General features: G+C 36.0%; 1 protein-coding gene across 1 annotated transcript in view; it reads left to right on the top strand.

Moving 5' to 3' along the window:
• CRISPLD1 (cysteine rich secretory protein LCCL domain containing 1) overlaps positions 1-14,463 on the top strand; it is a 42,907-nt gene extending 28,444 nt beyond the window's left edge. The window contains exons 11-15 of the mRNA XM_082718842.1: positions 2,342-2,385; positions 2,479-2,551; positions 8,257-8,332; positions 11,879-12,009; positions 13,338-14,463. Of these exons, the coding sequence (XP_082574968.1) occupies positions 2,342-2,385; positions 2,479-2,551; positions 8,257-8,332; positions 11,879-12,009; positions 13,338-13,389 (376 nt within the window). The 3' untranslated portion in view covers positions 13,390-14,463. The remainder of the gene's footprint in view (positions 1-2,341; positions 2,386-2,478; positions 2,552-8,256; positions 8,333-11,878; positions 12,010-13,337) is intronic.
• Positions 14,464-17,597: the final 3,134 nt, after the last annotated feature.

Here is a 17,597-nt window from a genome sequence, read left to right as displayed (position 1 = left end):
TGATAAGAATTTATTAAAAACCTTTGCAAATTTGGTAGAATAACATTCTCTGTATATAATTTTGTTTAAAGGCTTTATCTGTAGTTTTCAGTCATTAGCAATGACTCTCTTAAGTAAAAGCTGTATAGAAGCATTTATTGATTAGCTTAGTAATTCAGCAGATATTTATTAATTACCTTAAATGAATAATAGAAGTTATTACCTTTAGTAAACCAAATACTGGGTGTTGGATTAAACAACATTTATCCTATTTACTATTCTGTTTGAACTTAGTTTTTCTTTTTTTTTTTAATTTTTTATTTTTTATAAACATATATTTTTATCCCCAGGGGTACAGGTCTGTGAATCGCCAGGTTTACACACTTCACAGCACTCACCAAAGCACATACCCTCCCCAATGTCCATAACCCCACCCCCTTCTCCCAACCCCCCTCCCCCCAGCAACCCTCAGTTTGTTTTGTGAGATTAAGAGACACTTATGGTTTGTCTCCCTCCCAATCCCATCTTGTTTCATTGATTCTTCTCCTACCCACTTAAGCCCCCATGTTGCATCACCACTTCCTCATATCAGGGAGATCATGTGATAGTTGTCTTTCTCCGCTTGACTTATTTCCCTAAGCATGATACGCTCTAGTTCCATCCATGTTGTCGCAAATAGCAGGATTTCATTTCTTTTGATGGCTGCATAGTATTCCATTATGTATATATATACCACATCTTCTTGATCCATTCATCTGTTGATGGACATCTAGTCCAAAATCTATAAAGAACTTAGCAAACTCAACACCCAAAGAACAAATAATCCAATCAAGAAATGGGCAGAGGACATGAACAGACATTTCTGCAAAGAAGACATCCAGATGGCCAACAGACACATGAAAAAGTGCGCCATATCACTCGGCATCAGGGAAATACAAATGAAAACCACAATGAGATATCACCTCACACCAGTCAGAATGGCTAAAATCAACAAGTCAGGAAATGACAGATGCTGGCGAGGATGTGGAGAAAGGGGAACCCTCCTACACTGTTGGTGGGAATGCAAGCTGGTGCAGCCACTCTGGAAAACAGCATGGAGGTTCCTCAAAATGTTGAAAATAGAACTGCCCTATGACCCAGCAATTGCACTACTGGTTATTTACCCTAAAGATACAAATGTAGTGATCCAAAGGGGCACGTGCACCCGAATGTTTATAGCAGCAATGTCCACAATAGCCAAACTATGGAATGAACTTAGTTTTTGATTATGTTTATTACGAAAACGCTTTTAAAATGTGAAGGTGTGTCATTCCAATACTATTACAAATAAGTTTATCTTTTGTAATAGATTTTTTTTCTGAAAATTTGGGTATAAATAAACCAATTAAAATTTTGATATATAATGGTATACCTATTCTTCTATTCCTGCTTTTTAATGATTCATGAAGCATATAATAAGGAGGAATTCATTCATCACAGACATTTTATTATATACTTGGGGGGACAAAAATGAATTAACACACATTCCTTTAACATACTTATGATTTAATGGTCTTTTTACAATACTATTTTGTATTTACTATTGTAAGAAATTAAATAGTTTGGTTCTATGGTGACAGGGGATTAATATATTTAGAGTTTCAATTTTTTTAAAAGATTTTGTTTATTTATATGACAGAGAGAGATCACAAGTAGGCAGAGAGGCAGGCGGAGAGAGGAAGGGAAGCAGGCTCCCTGCTGAGTCGAGAGCCCCATGCCGGGCTGGATCCCAGGACCCTGGGATCATGACCTGAGCCAAAGGCAGAGGCTTAACCCACTGAGCCACCCAGGTGCCCCTAGAGTTTTAATTTTAATAGGAAACATATAGATATAAATCTGTGTGGTTTTATGCTGTTATTTGTATATTTTGAGACTGATCATGAGAAGAGACCATTTTCCAATATCAAGAATGATTAATTTGGTTTGTATTGATTTGGTTCATACTTGAAGATAATATGGATTTAGCATAAAAGAGACTATGGACTCTGAAAAACAATCTGAGGGGTTTGAAGTGGCGGGGGGGTGGGAGGTTGGGGTAGCATGTGGTGGGTATTATAGAAGGCATGGATTGCTTGGAGCATTGGGTGTGGTGAAAAAATAATACTGTTTTTCTGGAAATAAATAAATTGAAAAAATTTTTAAATAAATGACCAAAGCTTAAAAAAAAAAATAGAGGATGTATTCTTATACTACTACTTATTTGGATATTTAAATAAGAATCAAATTAAGAGGAAACAAAGTATTCATAGACCTAAATAATACCAAGAATTATGTTGATGATGCATCTAAAAAATGACTGACATGTTTATGTTTTTATCTTCAGCAAATATCAATCTGCTAATTCCTTCACAGTCTCTAAAGTAACAGGTTAGTCCTTTTTTAAATCTTATTTTCTTATGACTATGTTGCATGTTATTGTTGCCAAAGATTTGTTTATTGTTTTGTGTTTCAATTCTTCAGTCCAGGCCGTCACTTGTGAAACAACGGTGGAACAGCTCTGTCCATTTCATAAGCCTGCTTCACATTGCCCAAGGTAATGTTTTCTAAATTTTCTCATTCTTCTCGACCAGTGAACATATATTGCTGGGGCTTTTACTCTCTGATAACTGTTCTTGCCTGGAACTCTGCTGTCTGCAAGCTTTGAAATGTACATGGTCTTGAGCTGTGAAGCCAAAGGGAGCGGTGGGTCACCAAAAACTACCTGCACTCTAGGCATTCCTCATGCGCTTTCTCCAAAGCCCAGAGTGCTTTTGGCTCTTCCATAATACCAGAGCTGCTAGATGTATTCTGCATGTTCACATGTGCTATGAAGACTTCTGTCTTAGTCTGCTCAGGTGCTATAACAAGAGGTGTTAGAAGTCGAAATTTATTTTCACCTAATTCTGGAAGATGGAAGATTAAGATCAAGGTGTGGGCAGGTTTGGTTTCTTCTGAAGCCTATCCCTTTGTTGCAGATGGCTACATTTTCTGTGTTCTCACAGGGCAGGAGAGGTAGGGAACGGGAGGGAGAGAGACAGGGGCAAAGGCAGAGACAGAGATAAGATTCTCCTTTCCTGGGATCAGGGCTTAACCCTGATGATCTCATTTAACCTTAATCAACTCCATAAAGGCCCATCTCCAAATACAGTCACACTGGGAGATGGCTTCAACGTATGAATTTGGAGAGACACAGTTAGTCTATAACAAATTGTTACCACAAAAACTATAATGATGTAATATATTTTTAAGCATTGCCATTCAGTTTCTAAATTGGATAAATCTAATTGTGATTGCTAAGTCAAAAAGCCCATCTTCTGCCTTTCTTTTATTTATTATTTTTTGCATATTATCTTTTTAAAAATTATAATGGAGTTTATCTATAATACAATAATGAAAAGTACTTCATTTATTTTGACCACACTAAGGTGAAAACTGTTAGAAGTATTATGGCCATACGTTATAACCATACATAGGAAAAATGAAATAGATCTCTTCACTTCCAGTCTTATTTCTATCCACATTTCCTCCATTAATACAAAGTAATCACATGTTAATTCTAAAAACCAATAATAAGATTTAGAGATAGAATTGTAATTGATAAACTGTAATTACTAAAAATTGAGGGAGCTTACTTTTTTATGGTAAAGTTTGTTTTGGAAAAGATTTGTCACTGAATCTTTTGAAACTTAAGTGGTGTTTTACTTAAAGAATGAGATGGGTTGTTCATAAGGTAATAAAAGACTGTGATGCTACTTCTTAAGGTAGGTGAAGCTGGTAAATTTTGCCATTATCATATGATAGAAAAAACAAAAATTTTAGAATTATCCATTTATGAATACTATTAAATACTCCCTGTGTACTATAGTATGCTAAGCTCTATCTCAGCCATTTGACTAGGCTTATGAGGACCAAACAGTGAGGATAATTTCTGTAGAGCATCCCAGCATAAAGCATCCCTCTAGTAGATTCTCAGTAAATGGTTATTTTAATATCTGCAGAATACTTTAGCAATATTTTTCCAAAAGAAATAAAAATCACATTGGGGCTCCTGGGTGGCTCAGTGGGTTAAAGCCTCTGCTTTCGGCTCAGGTCATGATCCCAGCGTCCTGGGATCGAGCCCCACATCGGGCTCTCTACTCAGCAGGGAGCCTGCTTCCTCCTCACTCTCTGCCTCTCTGCCTACTTGTGATCTGTCTGTCTGTCTGTCAAGTAAATAAATAAAAATCTTTAAAAAAAAATAAATAAAAATCACTAAAGTGAAATGTTAATAAATGTTTCCTATTTATTTGGTTACTCCAGGGAGGGGAAATATTCCCCCATGAGAGAAATTTTTAAAATTAAATTTAACCAGTGAAATGTTAATAAATGTTTCCTATTTATTTGGTTACTCCAGGGAGGGGAAATATTCCCCCATGAGAGAAATTTTTAAAATTAAATTTAACCAGGGCACTGGGTGGGCATTTGGTTAAGCATCCAACTCTTGATTTCAGCTCATGTCATGATCTCAGGGTCCTGAGACTCAGCCTTGCACTCAGCATGAAGTCTGCTTGGGATTCTCTCTTCCTTTACCCCCTCCCATTTGTGCGTGCACTCTCTCTCTCTTTCTCTAAATAAAAAAAATAAAATCTTTTAAAAAAATTTAATTTTACCTTTTACTGTTACCAACATAACAATTAGGTTGAAGTAATGATATACATAATTTTGACCTTAGGTAGTCAGGAAAGCCCCCCCCCCCACCCCACCATTTTCTTTTAGACACTAGTGAAACAAAGTGTTGTCTTTTTTTTTCTCATACAATTTTTTAATAATTTCACAAATTATGCTATAATGGTATGATTTATATAACACTTTGTAACTTTTAAGGAACCATGTGGTTGGTACATCTGTTTCAGAATATCATATGACTTAAATAAGTTGAGACATAAATCTATTCTGGAGAAAATGCCAAGAACAAATAAATGAAAGGAAATTAGCTCAAGATGAGCATGAAGAAACAATATTTACCTGTACCATTGTGTCATTGAAAGGTTCCGTAGCAGGCAGAATAGCCCCAAATAAGAAGTCTCTATTATTTAGTTCCATAATCTTGTAATATCATGTGTTTGTGTGAGTTATTAGAAATCCTTTTTTTTTTCCTGACCTCCAAAGAGGTGGAGGGCAGAAATCATATCCTGATTTACATATATCTACAAATGACACAATCTTTGAAACCTGTTGAATGTTCAAGATGTAAAAGCAGGTATCATTAAAATGTGTTAACATTTTTATTCAAAGCTTATAACTAAATTGTATATAAAGGAATGCCAACTGGGTCACTATCTACATTCTCAGTAGTACGTAACAAGGTGTTAAAATAAGAGATCAGAACACAAGCAAGTAAAAACCTCCGTTAGTCTTTCTTTGACCTGAACTTGCCTAAGTAGATACTAACTCAGTCTGGAGCTACTGACCTTTGCCTTCCACAAACCAAGTGCTAAATATAGTCAAGGTAGAGCCTTCAGTGTGATCCTAAAGACAGAGGAGTTGATTTTACTGCCATAGGATGGGCAGTGGATGCCCAATTGTTCTCAAACACATGGGAAAATATCTCAGCCAATGGGGACAACTTTCTTCCTCTAGAAATCCCCTATAGCATCTTTTATAAAAATAGCTCTTTAAAGTTATAAAAACTTGGACTCATTTATTATTTATATTTAAATGGTTCTACTTTAGAAGTTATAATTCACAGGTATACTCTAAAGTGTACAATGTTATATAGATTTTAGAAATAAGAAATGCAGCTATCTCTTTTTTTTTAATTTTTTATTTTTTATAAACATATATTTTTATCCCCAGGGGTACAGGTCTGTGAATCACCAGGTTTACACACTTCACAGCACTCACCAAAGCACATACCTTCCCCAATGTCCATAATCCCACCCCCTTCTCCCAAACCCCCTCCCCCCAGCAACCCTCAGTTTGTTTTGTGAGATTAAGAGTCACTATGGTTTGTCTCCCTCCCAATCCCATCTTGTTTCATTGATTCTTCTCCTACCCTCTTAAGCCCCCATGTTGCATCACCAATTCCTCATATCAGGGAGATCATATGATAGTTGTCTTTCTCTGCTTGACTTATTTCACTAAGCATGATACGCTCTAGTTCCATCCATGTTGTCGCAAATGGCAAGATTTCATTTCTTTTGATGGCTGCATAGTATTCCATTGTGTATATATACCACATCTTCTTGATCCATTCATCTGTTGATGGACATCTAGGTTCTTTCCATAGTTTGGCTATTGTGGACATTGCTGCTATAAACATTCGGGTGCATGTGCCCCTTTGGATCACTACGTTTGTATCTTTAGGGTAAATACCCAATAGTGCAATTGCTGGGTCATAGGGCAGTTCTATTTTCAACATTTTGAGGAACCTCCATGCTGTTTTCCAGAGCGGCTGCACCAGCTTGCATTCCCACCAACAGTGTAGGAGGGTTCCCCTTTCTCCGCATCCTCGCCAGCATCTGTCATTTCCTGACTTGTTGATTTTAGCCATTCTGACTGGTGTGAGGTGATATCACATTGTGGTTTTGATTTGTATTTCCCTGATGCCGAGTGATATGGAGCACTTTTTCATGTGTCTGTTGGCCATCTGGATGTCTTCTTTGCAGAAATGTCTGAAATGCAGCTCTTAAGAACTTTTTTAAGAAGGGGTTTCTTCAATTGGTAAAGGTAGTAGCAATTAAATGTTTCTTTAGAATGCTTTTAGGAAAATCATTGATTCTTTCATCAGACAGTGATTTTTGTGTAGTCATTTTGTTGAAATTCTGATTTACTATTTACTAAAATGAATTTTTTCCAGTTTTAGTTTTTAATTTCCTTTTAGTACACACGTGTCTTTGTGTATGTGTGCATGTGTGTGAATTGAAGAGTCCATTGCTTTAAAAAAAAAAAAAAAAGTGCCACTTGGTAGTTTCTTAAACTCTTGGAGTGGAGTTTTTAAACATGTGATTGATTGAACAGTGATAATTGGATTTTTAAATCTAATTGGATGTTTAAATAAAGGGCTTTTGGATATGTTATTAAGTGAGCTAAGCCAATCAGTTATGAGGAAGGCAATAGGAAATCTGGAGAAAGAATATTCTAGGCACAGAGAAAGAGAAGTGCAAAGGCCCTGCGGAAGAGCCTGTTTTTTGTATGTTTAAGAAATAACTATGAGCCAAGTATGACTGGAGCTGGGGGAGAAAGTAGAAGAGGAGGATATGAGGTCAGATAGGTAATGGTGGGGGGGCAAGAAATGTAGGGCTTGTTGATCATTGTAAGGATCTTGTCATTTATTCTGAAAGAGATGGAAAGCCACTGGAGTATTTGGAGCAGATGAATGATATGACTGGACTTGTATGCTTTTATATAAGTGGGGGGAACAAAAGAGTGGATGGGGCTAGGTTGGAAGCAGGGAGGTCATAGAAGAACCAATAGCTAGATACCATGAAGTCTAGGGTTATGGTAACTGAGGTGTTGAGGAATTCTCTGATTGTAACATACAAGCAAGAGAAATTGCTGAGGGACTGGATGTAAGGTGTGAGATAAAGAGAGGCATCAAGGCTACACTAAGAGATTCTGGCCTGAGCACCTGGAGTAATGGAGTTACCCTTTATTGTAGGAAGCCTACAGAAAGAACAGATTTGAGGGACCAGAGGAAGAGCTTAGGAATTTGGTTTTAAACCCACTTAAGTTTGAAATGACTGTAAGAGTTAAGTGGAGATATTGAATAAGCAATAGGTCATACAAATTTGGAATTAAGAAGTCTTAACTGGAGATAGAAATTTGGAAATCCAACAATTTTTAATCATGAGTAAAGCCATGAAATTAGACGAGATACCAAAGATGTGAACATAGAAGAAACAAACTATAAGAAGTATGAGGCAATGAGTCATGTTTTTCAAGTTACCTGTTTACTAAATTCTACAGACACATTAGGTACCAATTCCCAGATACTCAGGGATGCACCCTGATGTTTCTTTCTGGTTAATCCAGAAATTAGAAAGCTTCTTGGCTAAGTTAAAAAAGAAAAGAACACATTTGTGCCAAAAGCTGGAAGTGACTAAATTAAGCAGAAGCAATTGCATCTACTGCCTGGCTTATACAATGGACCTATTTCAGAAGAAAAAAAGATGAGAAAGTTCGAGAATGGTGTTAACTGTTGTGTATGCTTGTATGTGGTCTTATTAGTGAGAATGACTGAAGTAACCAGCTACTTAGTATTATATATATATTTTTCAGAGTCTATTGTCCTCGTAACTGTATGCAGGCAAATCCGCATTATGCTCGTGTAATTGGAACTCGAGTTTATTCTGATGTAAGTATCTTAATTTATTCAACTTTCAGTATCCATGTATATATTTGTACACACATTAATGCATGTACATTTATATATAGAATAAGGGAACAGATTCTATGTGGATATACATATTCTCAGAGAAGCTAGTCAGCAGTAACACTGAAAAATGACTATCCGTATGCACATATGAGTGCATAATAATTTATTTTTACTAAATTTTTATGTCTTACCCATTTGTTGTATATCAGACACATAGGAAATAGTCCAGAGTCATTTGAAGGAAAATTGACTTTTCTTTTTTAAATCTTCCTTTTGGTTCTTCAGTATTTTATAGTGTAAACTTGATAATTAAGAAATTATCAGGTATATGAACAATATCTTTTGCTGGCAAGGGAACATTTAAAAAGTAGCATAGAATCAAGAACAGATAGTACATTAAAATACATACAGAAGGAAACCACTTGAGGGGATGTTATAATGGACAACGTTACTGGGTTGAACAAGGACTATTAACTGGGAGGGTTTCCATCGGGACAAGTGCTCTTTGAGCCACGTTTCAAGTGTGGGTTGATAAATTGGATTAGGGACACAACCTAGGTGGGATGAACAGCATCTACAAAGATGGGGAGGGAACAGCAGGTAAGATGCATGCATAACACATAGGTTTGCTTGTCTCTGAACAGGTGAGCATTGAATTTCAAAGGGCCTGCAGCCAATTTGATTTGAGGGATCGAGGGATCTGGCTCTTGAAACATGTCCTTGGAGAGTCTGATAGCATGCTGATGAATTTAGATTTTATGTGGCAGACATTTAGAAACCATTACAGTTTCTAAGCCAGAGAGATGCAAAAACAAATTCAGATAATACACTTTTGAAATACATATTCAATAAAATACTATGGAAATAGGCTCGTGAAAAGCGGTCTGAAATAGTATTGATCCCTTATTTCTATTGGTAAGTTCATTGAGGTCCAGGCTTTTTTGTTTTTGTTTTTGTTTCTTTGAAGTTCAGCATTAGCTCTGAGATTTTTTCCATATCTGAGTCCTTCCCAGGCTTCAGCTTTGCACTATTCTTATCTACAGCTTAAATGTGTTTCTGGTATCCTAACTTTCTGATCCTCATGTTTGTGCTTTTCTTCTTATCTTTCTGTCTGCTAAAATCATGGACATTCTTCACATCCTAAATTATTACCACTTTCTCTGTGGAGTGTGTTGGGGGATCTCCTCATAATATGTAATGTGACCCTTCTTTCGGCCCCTATAACTTTATTTTTCCCCTTTTAGCAGTTAGCTGATTTTGTTAGTGTTAGGATTGTTTCTCCACCTCTTTTATTATTTTGAAGTTCCTTGAGGGTGACAGCTAGGCAATTCATGCATCGCTTTTTAATCAACAATTTGATGTGAGCCAGCCTGTGAACAAAACAGTATTACATCCTGCCTTAACAAACTTAGAGCACGCAGGACATCCGAAATTAAGCAAATATCTTTAAAATATTTGTTGAAAAAATAAATTAATAAGTGTAAATGAATAAACCTATCTAAAGATTTCAAAAGAAGTTATTCTTTTTAGATTACCTGTTTAAACACCAAAACTTTTCTAAAAATTTTTGTCATGCCTCATGAAAAACTTTCAAAATACCCTATACACTTCTATATCCATCAGCCGTCTATTTTTCTAGAGTTAATGTCTTATTAGAAATCATTTTAGAGATCATTTTATCTTCCTTAGTGCAATGAATATAGGTGATTATGTATTATTATGTAGATCCGTTTAAAAGTAAGTTGGAAATAAAAAGATTACTATTATGAGGTTAGTGCAGAGTCGGAGACTTAAGCATTAACTGCCAGTCTTCCCACCCCTTACAAAATACATTGTCTCTTTAAATACAAGATATGGAAAGACATCTTCTCTTCCTCCCTCCCTGTCTCTCTGTCTCTCTCTCTCTGTTTATATAGCTACAACTTGTACATTCTATTGCTTTGAACTTTTCTCATTTGTTACAAACGAAGTTAATTTCTGCATCCATTAAAAATATTCCACTGTTTTCACAGATAAATTATTTTTCTTTTCATGATATATTAATTCTTACGAAGCATGGGTATAAAAAGAAAATCTCTTCTGACCTTTGAACTGAAATAGGAATGCCTGCTGACTGCATAGTTGTGGGCAAAACAATAGTTTCAAAACATATCAAGTGCTTGGATTTAGTGAATGTTATATCTAAGCACTTTTATTGCCTTGGGGAAAATGCTGATGATACTCTTTTAACAGAGCAAGAAAAATACTGAAATGTGTACAGAATTGTTTTTAATTTCATCTGTTATGAACCATATTGGATACAAAATTAATACAATGAGGGACTTTAAACTGAATAAAATGCCTCTTTGGAGTAAGGATACGAGGCTTTGGATATATGGTATTTTGTGACATAGCAAAAACATGAAAAGGATTAAACAGCTTGGCATTCAGGCTCTCTGATCTAATAAGTTCTGACTGATGCCACAAAGTTCAGAGCACAGTAATAAAGCAAGGTCATGTAAGATGCACATGCTTATGTGAACTTAAAAAGCACATTAAGTCGCTCACATGTGCATAGAGGTAAAAAAAAGGAACACACCAGTGGGATCAGAAAAGACCCCTCAGATATGAGGGGGATTGTTTTATCCTGAAACAGTTCAAGTGTTTCATTTTTTGGGATTTCCTCAGGCTGTATGTAGCTACTGACAAATTTTGGCAGAACATTGGGATTAAAGCAAATGTCAAAGTCTGGAGAAGACTTTAGGGGGACAAAGGAAAAGAGCCAACTTCTAGAAATCCATAGTTAATCATTTTAAAGTGTTGGGCCTGAAAATAATTTTCTCTTCCATAGAAATCCAGTTCAGTTCAGACTATATAACTGGTACAGTGTGATCATAGCACTTTCCTAGCACTTCACGTCAGACCATTCAAACCAAAGTGATAGACAATTGCAAATATAGGTAAGAAGCTATGATTGTTCTTTATATTTTTCTTCTTGAGCAAATTTGCTGTGTGTAGATTACATTACTTAATAGAAGAAAGCTCCCCATTTAATACACACCTGTATTTTGGAAAAGGGACTGTAAAGACATACAGATCTATGATTTGTTTATAAGTCAAAATGGAACATAAAAGAGGTACAGATAATAAGCCCGTGAATATCTGGTCAGAGTGGCTCCAGTAGGGACTCCCAAAAGCTGAAATTTGAGAATGATAAATGGGCCCTTCAAGAGATAAAAGGAGTAAATTTGCATCTGATTGCTGCACTATAGCCAAAGCCTGCTATTTGGAAAGGCAAGTGTCTGTTAGATTTAATGGTGAAGGGAATTTACCGTCCTAGCTACGCTTAAGATCTGCCTCAGACTCACTCAGAATTGGCTTTGACTGTGACTTTTGAAACATTCCTTTATGCACAAACCATCAACCTGTAACCGCTGATTGTCCATATAGAAACAGGTATCACCGACTTCAGTCCAATACAAGAGTAGACTGGATAAGTTCAGCAGGAATTTCCTAGTAACAATGGGTTTTTCCTTGTCCCTTCAGCTGTCCAGTATCTGCAGAGCAGCCGTCCATGCTGGAGTGGTTCGAAATCACGGTGGTTATGTTGATGTCATGCCTGTGGACAAAAGAAAGACTTACACTGCTTCTTTTCAGAATGGAATCTTCTCAGAAAGGTAAATTTTAAAATGTATACATATATATTTTGTATTTTATATATTTACAGTCTCTTCCTCTACACACACACACACACATACCCCTTTACGCTTGCTTTACAACCAGCTCACCTTAATATGGGTTTGGAATTCTGTGGCTGTGCCAGTGTGTTTCCTTTGCACGCTGTGTAATAATTGGTCATCCAGGGATGGGAAAAGCTGCAGTACCAGAGATGTCTATCTCCTACAGGCTTATAAAAATCAACATGAATATCGGATTACGAGTCAGAATCACTCTTTTGTTAATTGATTTTATAATAAGGAAATTTCTTTCATCCTCTTGGATTTTCTAGATTAGTTTTTATATGTAATTATTTCTAGTTGAGAAGGGCACTGGATATTTCTCTAATCCTTTTATATGACAAAGTATTTGCTAAAGAATGATCTGATTTTTCACAAAAAACAAATTCTTTTTGATTAGAAGTTGGATACCTTGTATGACATAAATGAATGTCTTCTGGTCTTATACTATTCAGTCCATCAGTAGTATATATTTTAGTGGCTTGGGAAAATTAGTATGACTTACTTTATCAAGTATTAAAGTTAAGAGCAAAGAACCTATAGTGATTTTTTCAAATCATTTGTACTTGGGGAAAAAACCTTAACTCTCATGTATATTGTATAGATAAAAAAAAGTTCCTAACTTTTAGACATTTACCGGATTCCTTAAAATTGCCAGTGGAGGTTTCACATATACAATTAAGTTTCTATAAATGGCCCCAAGGATGGTGCTATGTAAGGTAGATTGCCTTCCACATAACCATCTGAGTGCCATTTTTAATAAAAAGACAACTTGGCATTTAGCATCTGTTATAGGTCTGGGAAATTCATAGTAGGTACTCAAAAATAATAGTACTCTAGAGTATTATTTAAGTATCACTGTCTTCTTAACTTGCAGTTAACTTTTAACCACATTGGTCAGTTGTAAACCTGGATCTTAATATTCTCCCAATAAAATGGAATAACAGCTGCCTAACTCTGCTTTATTAAAATCAAAGGTGGTAACACAGAAAAACGTGATCTGGAATCTGTTACATTACATCTAAAATACTATTATTACCACTGTGCACCTTAAATTTTAGTAAACTTGCAGCCCAGCATACAACCAAGATTTAAAGAATTATGTCATCCTCACTCAAGCTTTCCAATAACTATAAACTATAGTAGCCTAAGAAAGCTGGCCATCTGGATTCATAGAGCTGCTTTCTTGACTGTCATAAATAAACATGATTTATTTGGAGGATTATATGTGGAGATGACATCAATATACTTTCTGTATTTTTTTGCAGTTTACAGAATCCTCCAGGAGGAAAGGCATTCAGAGTATTTGCTGTTGTGTGAAATGGAACACTCGGAAGAGAATCATAAAGACTATTCAATGCCATATTTCTGAAGTTTGTATAAAATTGTAACATTACTGTACAGAAGATATCAACTATTTTCAGCCCCCCCAAAAGTACCAAATGCATTATAAATCTTGATAAATTCTGTAAAAATTAAACATGGGACATTATTAACTATGGGAAAATAATGAATATGCAATGGTTTTAGAAATCCTGTGTTAAATATTGCTATATTTTCTTAGCAGTTATTTCTATAGTTAATTACATAGTCATGATTGTTCTACATTTCACATGTTATTTTATATGGTGCTTTGTATATGCCACTAATAAAATGAATCTAAACAGTGAATGTGAATAGACTTCAGAAAATCATCTGGTGCATTTAAAAATAATCAATTCTTAAAAAATGAGAGGAACCATATTATCACATTTTTCCCCAGTTCAATACTCTGCCATTACCTACTCCAAATAATCTGAAATTGTTTTCCACTTAATACTGGTATAGTTTTTCTCCTCTGTTAAGTTTAGGCATATCAAATATTATGTCCTGATATTGTACTTCTTATTTTATATAAAATAATTACTTAATCTCCAAATGAATCTATTAAAACATTTGATTCCTTGGGAATGGCTTTAATAGTAAGTGGAATGAACTATTGTTCCATGGTAGAGTAGTGGTATGAAAACATTCCTAGTGATAATATAGTAAATATAGGGTTAAGCAAAGGCAGCCAGAGCTTTCTATGTATTGTTCAAAGTGAGGTCACACATTTTTCTTTTGTATCCTGGCAAATACTCCTGCAGGCCAGGAAGTATAATAGTAAAAATTTTAACAAAGATAAACTAATGTATTGCATCACCATTGCCACTGGTTTTATTAATGGTAAATGGCCTTGTTTATAAATGTTGCCATATTATGGTACCTATGATGGTGATATATTTGTTTCTATGAAAAATGTATTGTGCTTTGAGACTAAAAACCTGTAAAATGTTAATTATGGTATTTTTTTTTCTTGCTGGTGGATTTACTCTTTCCCTGTAAACATATTAAAATTAATCATGTTTCAAAATATTTTTAGTCCCTTCCTTATTTTGATTAAGAAATCATTTTAAATTAGCAAAATTATTTTAAGTCTTTTAAATTTGGGTTATTGACGTTAATAAAAATAACATCCTCAACACCAGAAGTCTGCAAAGTCAACTTGAGTAGCTATTTGTATATGAAAGAGGAGAGAATCATATATTTGGGAGCATTGTATCAAGGGAAAATTTGAATAAAATGAGGATAGAATCTGAAAGATATAAAGTAGCTATAAAAAATTGACAAGACAGTAAATACTTCATATATTTTCAGAAAATAAATGACTATGTATTTAGGAGCAGAAAAGGGGGAGATAAGTCATAGCCAGAGATCTGGAAAATCAAGAGAGCTGGATAATAGAAAAACAATAAAGGAGAGGCTCATATAGACCATTGCTGGGGAACAAATGGTAAAGAAAATAATACTATGACCACTTACTGGTGCACTGGCCAGAAATTAAGTGGTTCAAAATATAGGTAGTCAAAACTTAAGCATTTGTAGATTTAAAACACCAAAATTTAAAGCAGATTTGTGGGAACACTTTATTTTCCCAAAAGACACATTATACCTTCTTACATAGCATGATTGAAATGTAAACTTTACTCAGATTCATCTTTGGCTCCCCATTTTTCCCCCCACCCCAGTAGTTTTATTTTTGTCAGTATAAAGACTCTCATATTTGTCCCTAGTTTAGATACTCACCATCAATTTCCTGTACTATTACAATGTCTCCAGTTGGAGTCTCATTTTGTTTCTTTCTGTTCCTTTTTAATCTATCTTTAAATCTTTCACTGGAATTACACTTTTCCATAAGTTTCCATTATTTGAGAAAAACAAATCATCTTATAAAAACATTTATGAACTTCCTTATTCTTGCTCCATATTGCTTACCTATCCTTTCTACACAGGGTATGGCCTTGAGTAAGTTTCTTAACTTTCTACACTTTGATTACCTCACCTGAAAAACGGGATGAATAACAACTCATAGGGATTGCTCTAAGAACTGAGATGTATATCCTACTTGACATCACACATATAGATTGTGGTAAACATATGTTCTTATTATTAATATAATTATAGTTATTTTTGTTACTTACCTTGGGGAAACTATGTATCTGCTATGCTACACTACTGATCCATCAGCACTTAATGTGAAATCGTCTAGGAATTTTCCTACAATTCTCTTGGTAAGAATTAAGTAATGCTCTCTAATATGTCCTTTTAATTTGACCATACCAATTTTTAGATTTTTGACTTGTATTAGATTTAGTTCTTTAAAGTTAGTGATAAGCTCCTTGAGAACTGTGACATTATCTCTTTACCCGAGAGATTCAATGATTTTTACATTCTATAAATGATTGGTCAGTATTGCTGCATGAATATTACAACAATCTTTAATTTTTTTCCCTTGAGGACATAAAAGAATATTGTTGCATATTATCACAGCAGAAGACACTATAGCTAATGAAGATAGATCATTGATAAACATTCTTTGAAAGATTTTATTTATTGGGCAGAGAGATCAGGAGAAGGCAGAGAGAGAGAGAGAGGGAAGCAGGCTTGCTACTGAGCCCAATGCGGGTCTTCATCCCAGGAGCCTGAGATCATGACCTGAGTCTAAGGCAGAGGCTTAACCCACTGAGTCACCCAGGCGCCCCATCATTGATAAACATTCTAAATGTGGATCTAAAACAGAGGTCAATGCTTATAAAATGGTATTAATATTAACATTATTTCAACTTTTAAAGTTTACCAGACCATGTGTTATTTCTTTAATGTCCTGCATCTAATAAAAGTGATCTGGGTATTTCAAGCAAAGCAGAATTCTCCAAAAAGATTTCTCTCCTAATCTGTTAGATAGTTGGCTTATTATAATGTATGCTTTTCTATTCAATATTATATTTCAAAATACTGCCTTCTCTAGCATTTCTAAAATGTTTTTAAAAGAACTGTAAACTCTCGAAGACTATAGTGAGCAAAACAAACAGTTATTTCTGAAAACATACCAAACTTCAGATTTGAAGCTCAAACTAATTTACTGCACAAAGAATCATTGTTTACATTTTTAAAAACACTTATCTGAGGTGATATTTCAACCCAGGCACCATAATTTTCAGGAGCTGAAAAAATAGTTTAGCCACATAATGTGATCCTTTCATTAACTTGTTAGACTGCAGGCCTAAATTAGATCACTTTGAATTTTCGAAAGGCACTAGGGGAGGCCCTCTCTCTCGTGGATTCTGAGTCTGGAAAGGTGATTACATCATACTCCATAAGGTCCTGCTGACGTAAGGCCTGTCCTGCAATTGTAATTCACAGCTGCCTTCCGTTTCTTTTATCCCCAGCCACCCGCCCGGGCTTCTGAGATCACGCGAGGTTTGGCTCTGAGATATTGCAAGATCTGGTTTTCACGGCTTTAGCACTTCTGTTGTGGAGAAGGGACCCTGGCAGTTCCCGATGTTCTGGACATGTCCGCGCCTTTGGCTTGTCCTAGCTCTGTGCCACCCAGATTCTCGAAGATCTCAGGAAGCTGGATGCCAAGTCAGCACGAATCGCGGGTGCAGATTTCAATGTCCCAGCGTCTTCCTTTAGGTATCCTGGAACTCGAGGCCTGGGTTAACAGGGGCCACCCCAGCCTCGCCAGCCATCCCCGTGGGGCTGATGGTTCCTCCTGCTGCTTTCCTCATGTCTAGTGTGGAGGGCCACGTGAGCCCGAGGTGCCGGGCGGGCGCACAGGACGTTGTGGGAGTCAGGTCTCTATAGTCAGGGCACTATAGGGTGCCTCAGCAGACACCCTATAGTGTCTCCTGGATGGAGACTATGGAGCTCCTGTGAGATCTGGCAGCGGGGGAACAGGCAGCTCTGTTTTGGGGCATTCTGGATCTTGGCAGCTAGGTGCATTCCTCTGAAGTCCCTGCCTGTGGCCTGCTCTATCTTCCACTGCTCAGACCCAGATGGGGTGCAGACTGGACTTTGAGTAATAAAAATAAGCCAGATCCTGTGTTTGCGCTAAGTTGAGAGGCGAGGGTTCATTTATAGCTGTTAAGTACAAATGACCTTTATTTTAATTTGAAGAATTCCACGAGAAGTGTTTGACTTCAGGTATTTTACTGTACAGGAAGAAA

Source organism: Mustela nivalis (assembly GCF_964662115.1).
Source record: "Mustela nivalis genome assembly, chromosome: 2".
NCBI classification, from domain to species: Eukaryota; Metazoa; Chordata; class Mammalia; order Carnivora; family Mustelidae; genus Mustela; species Mustela nivalis.
Note: the sequence above shows the minus strand (reverse complement) of the source record. Positions and strands in the feature narration are given on the sequence as shown.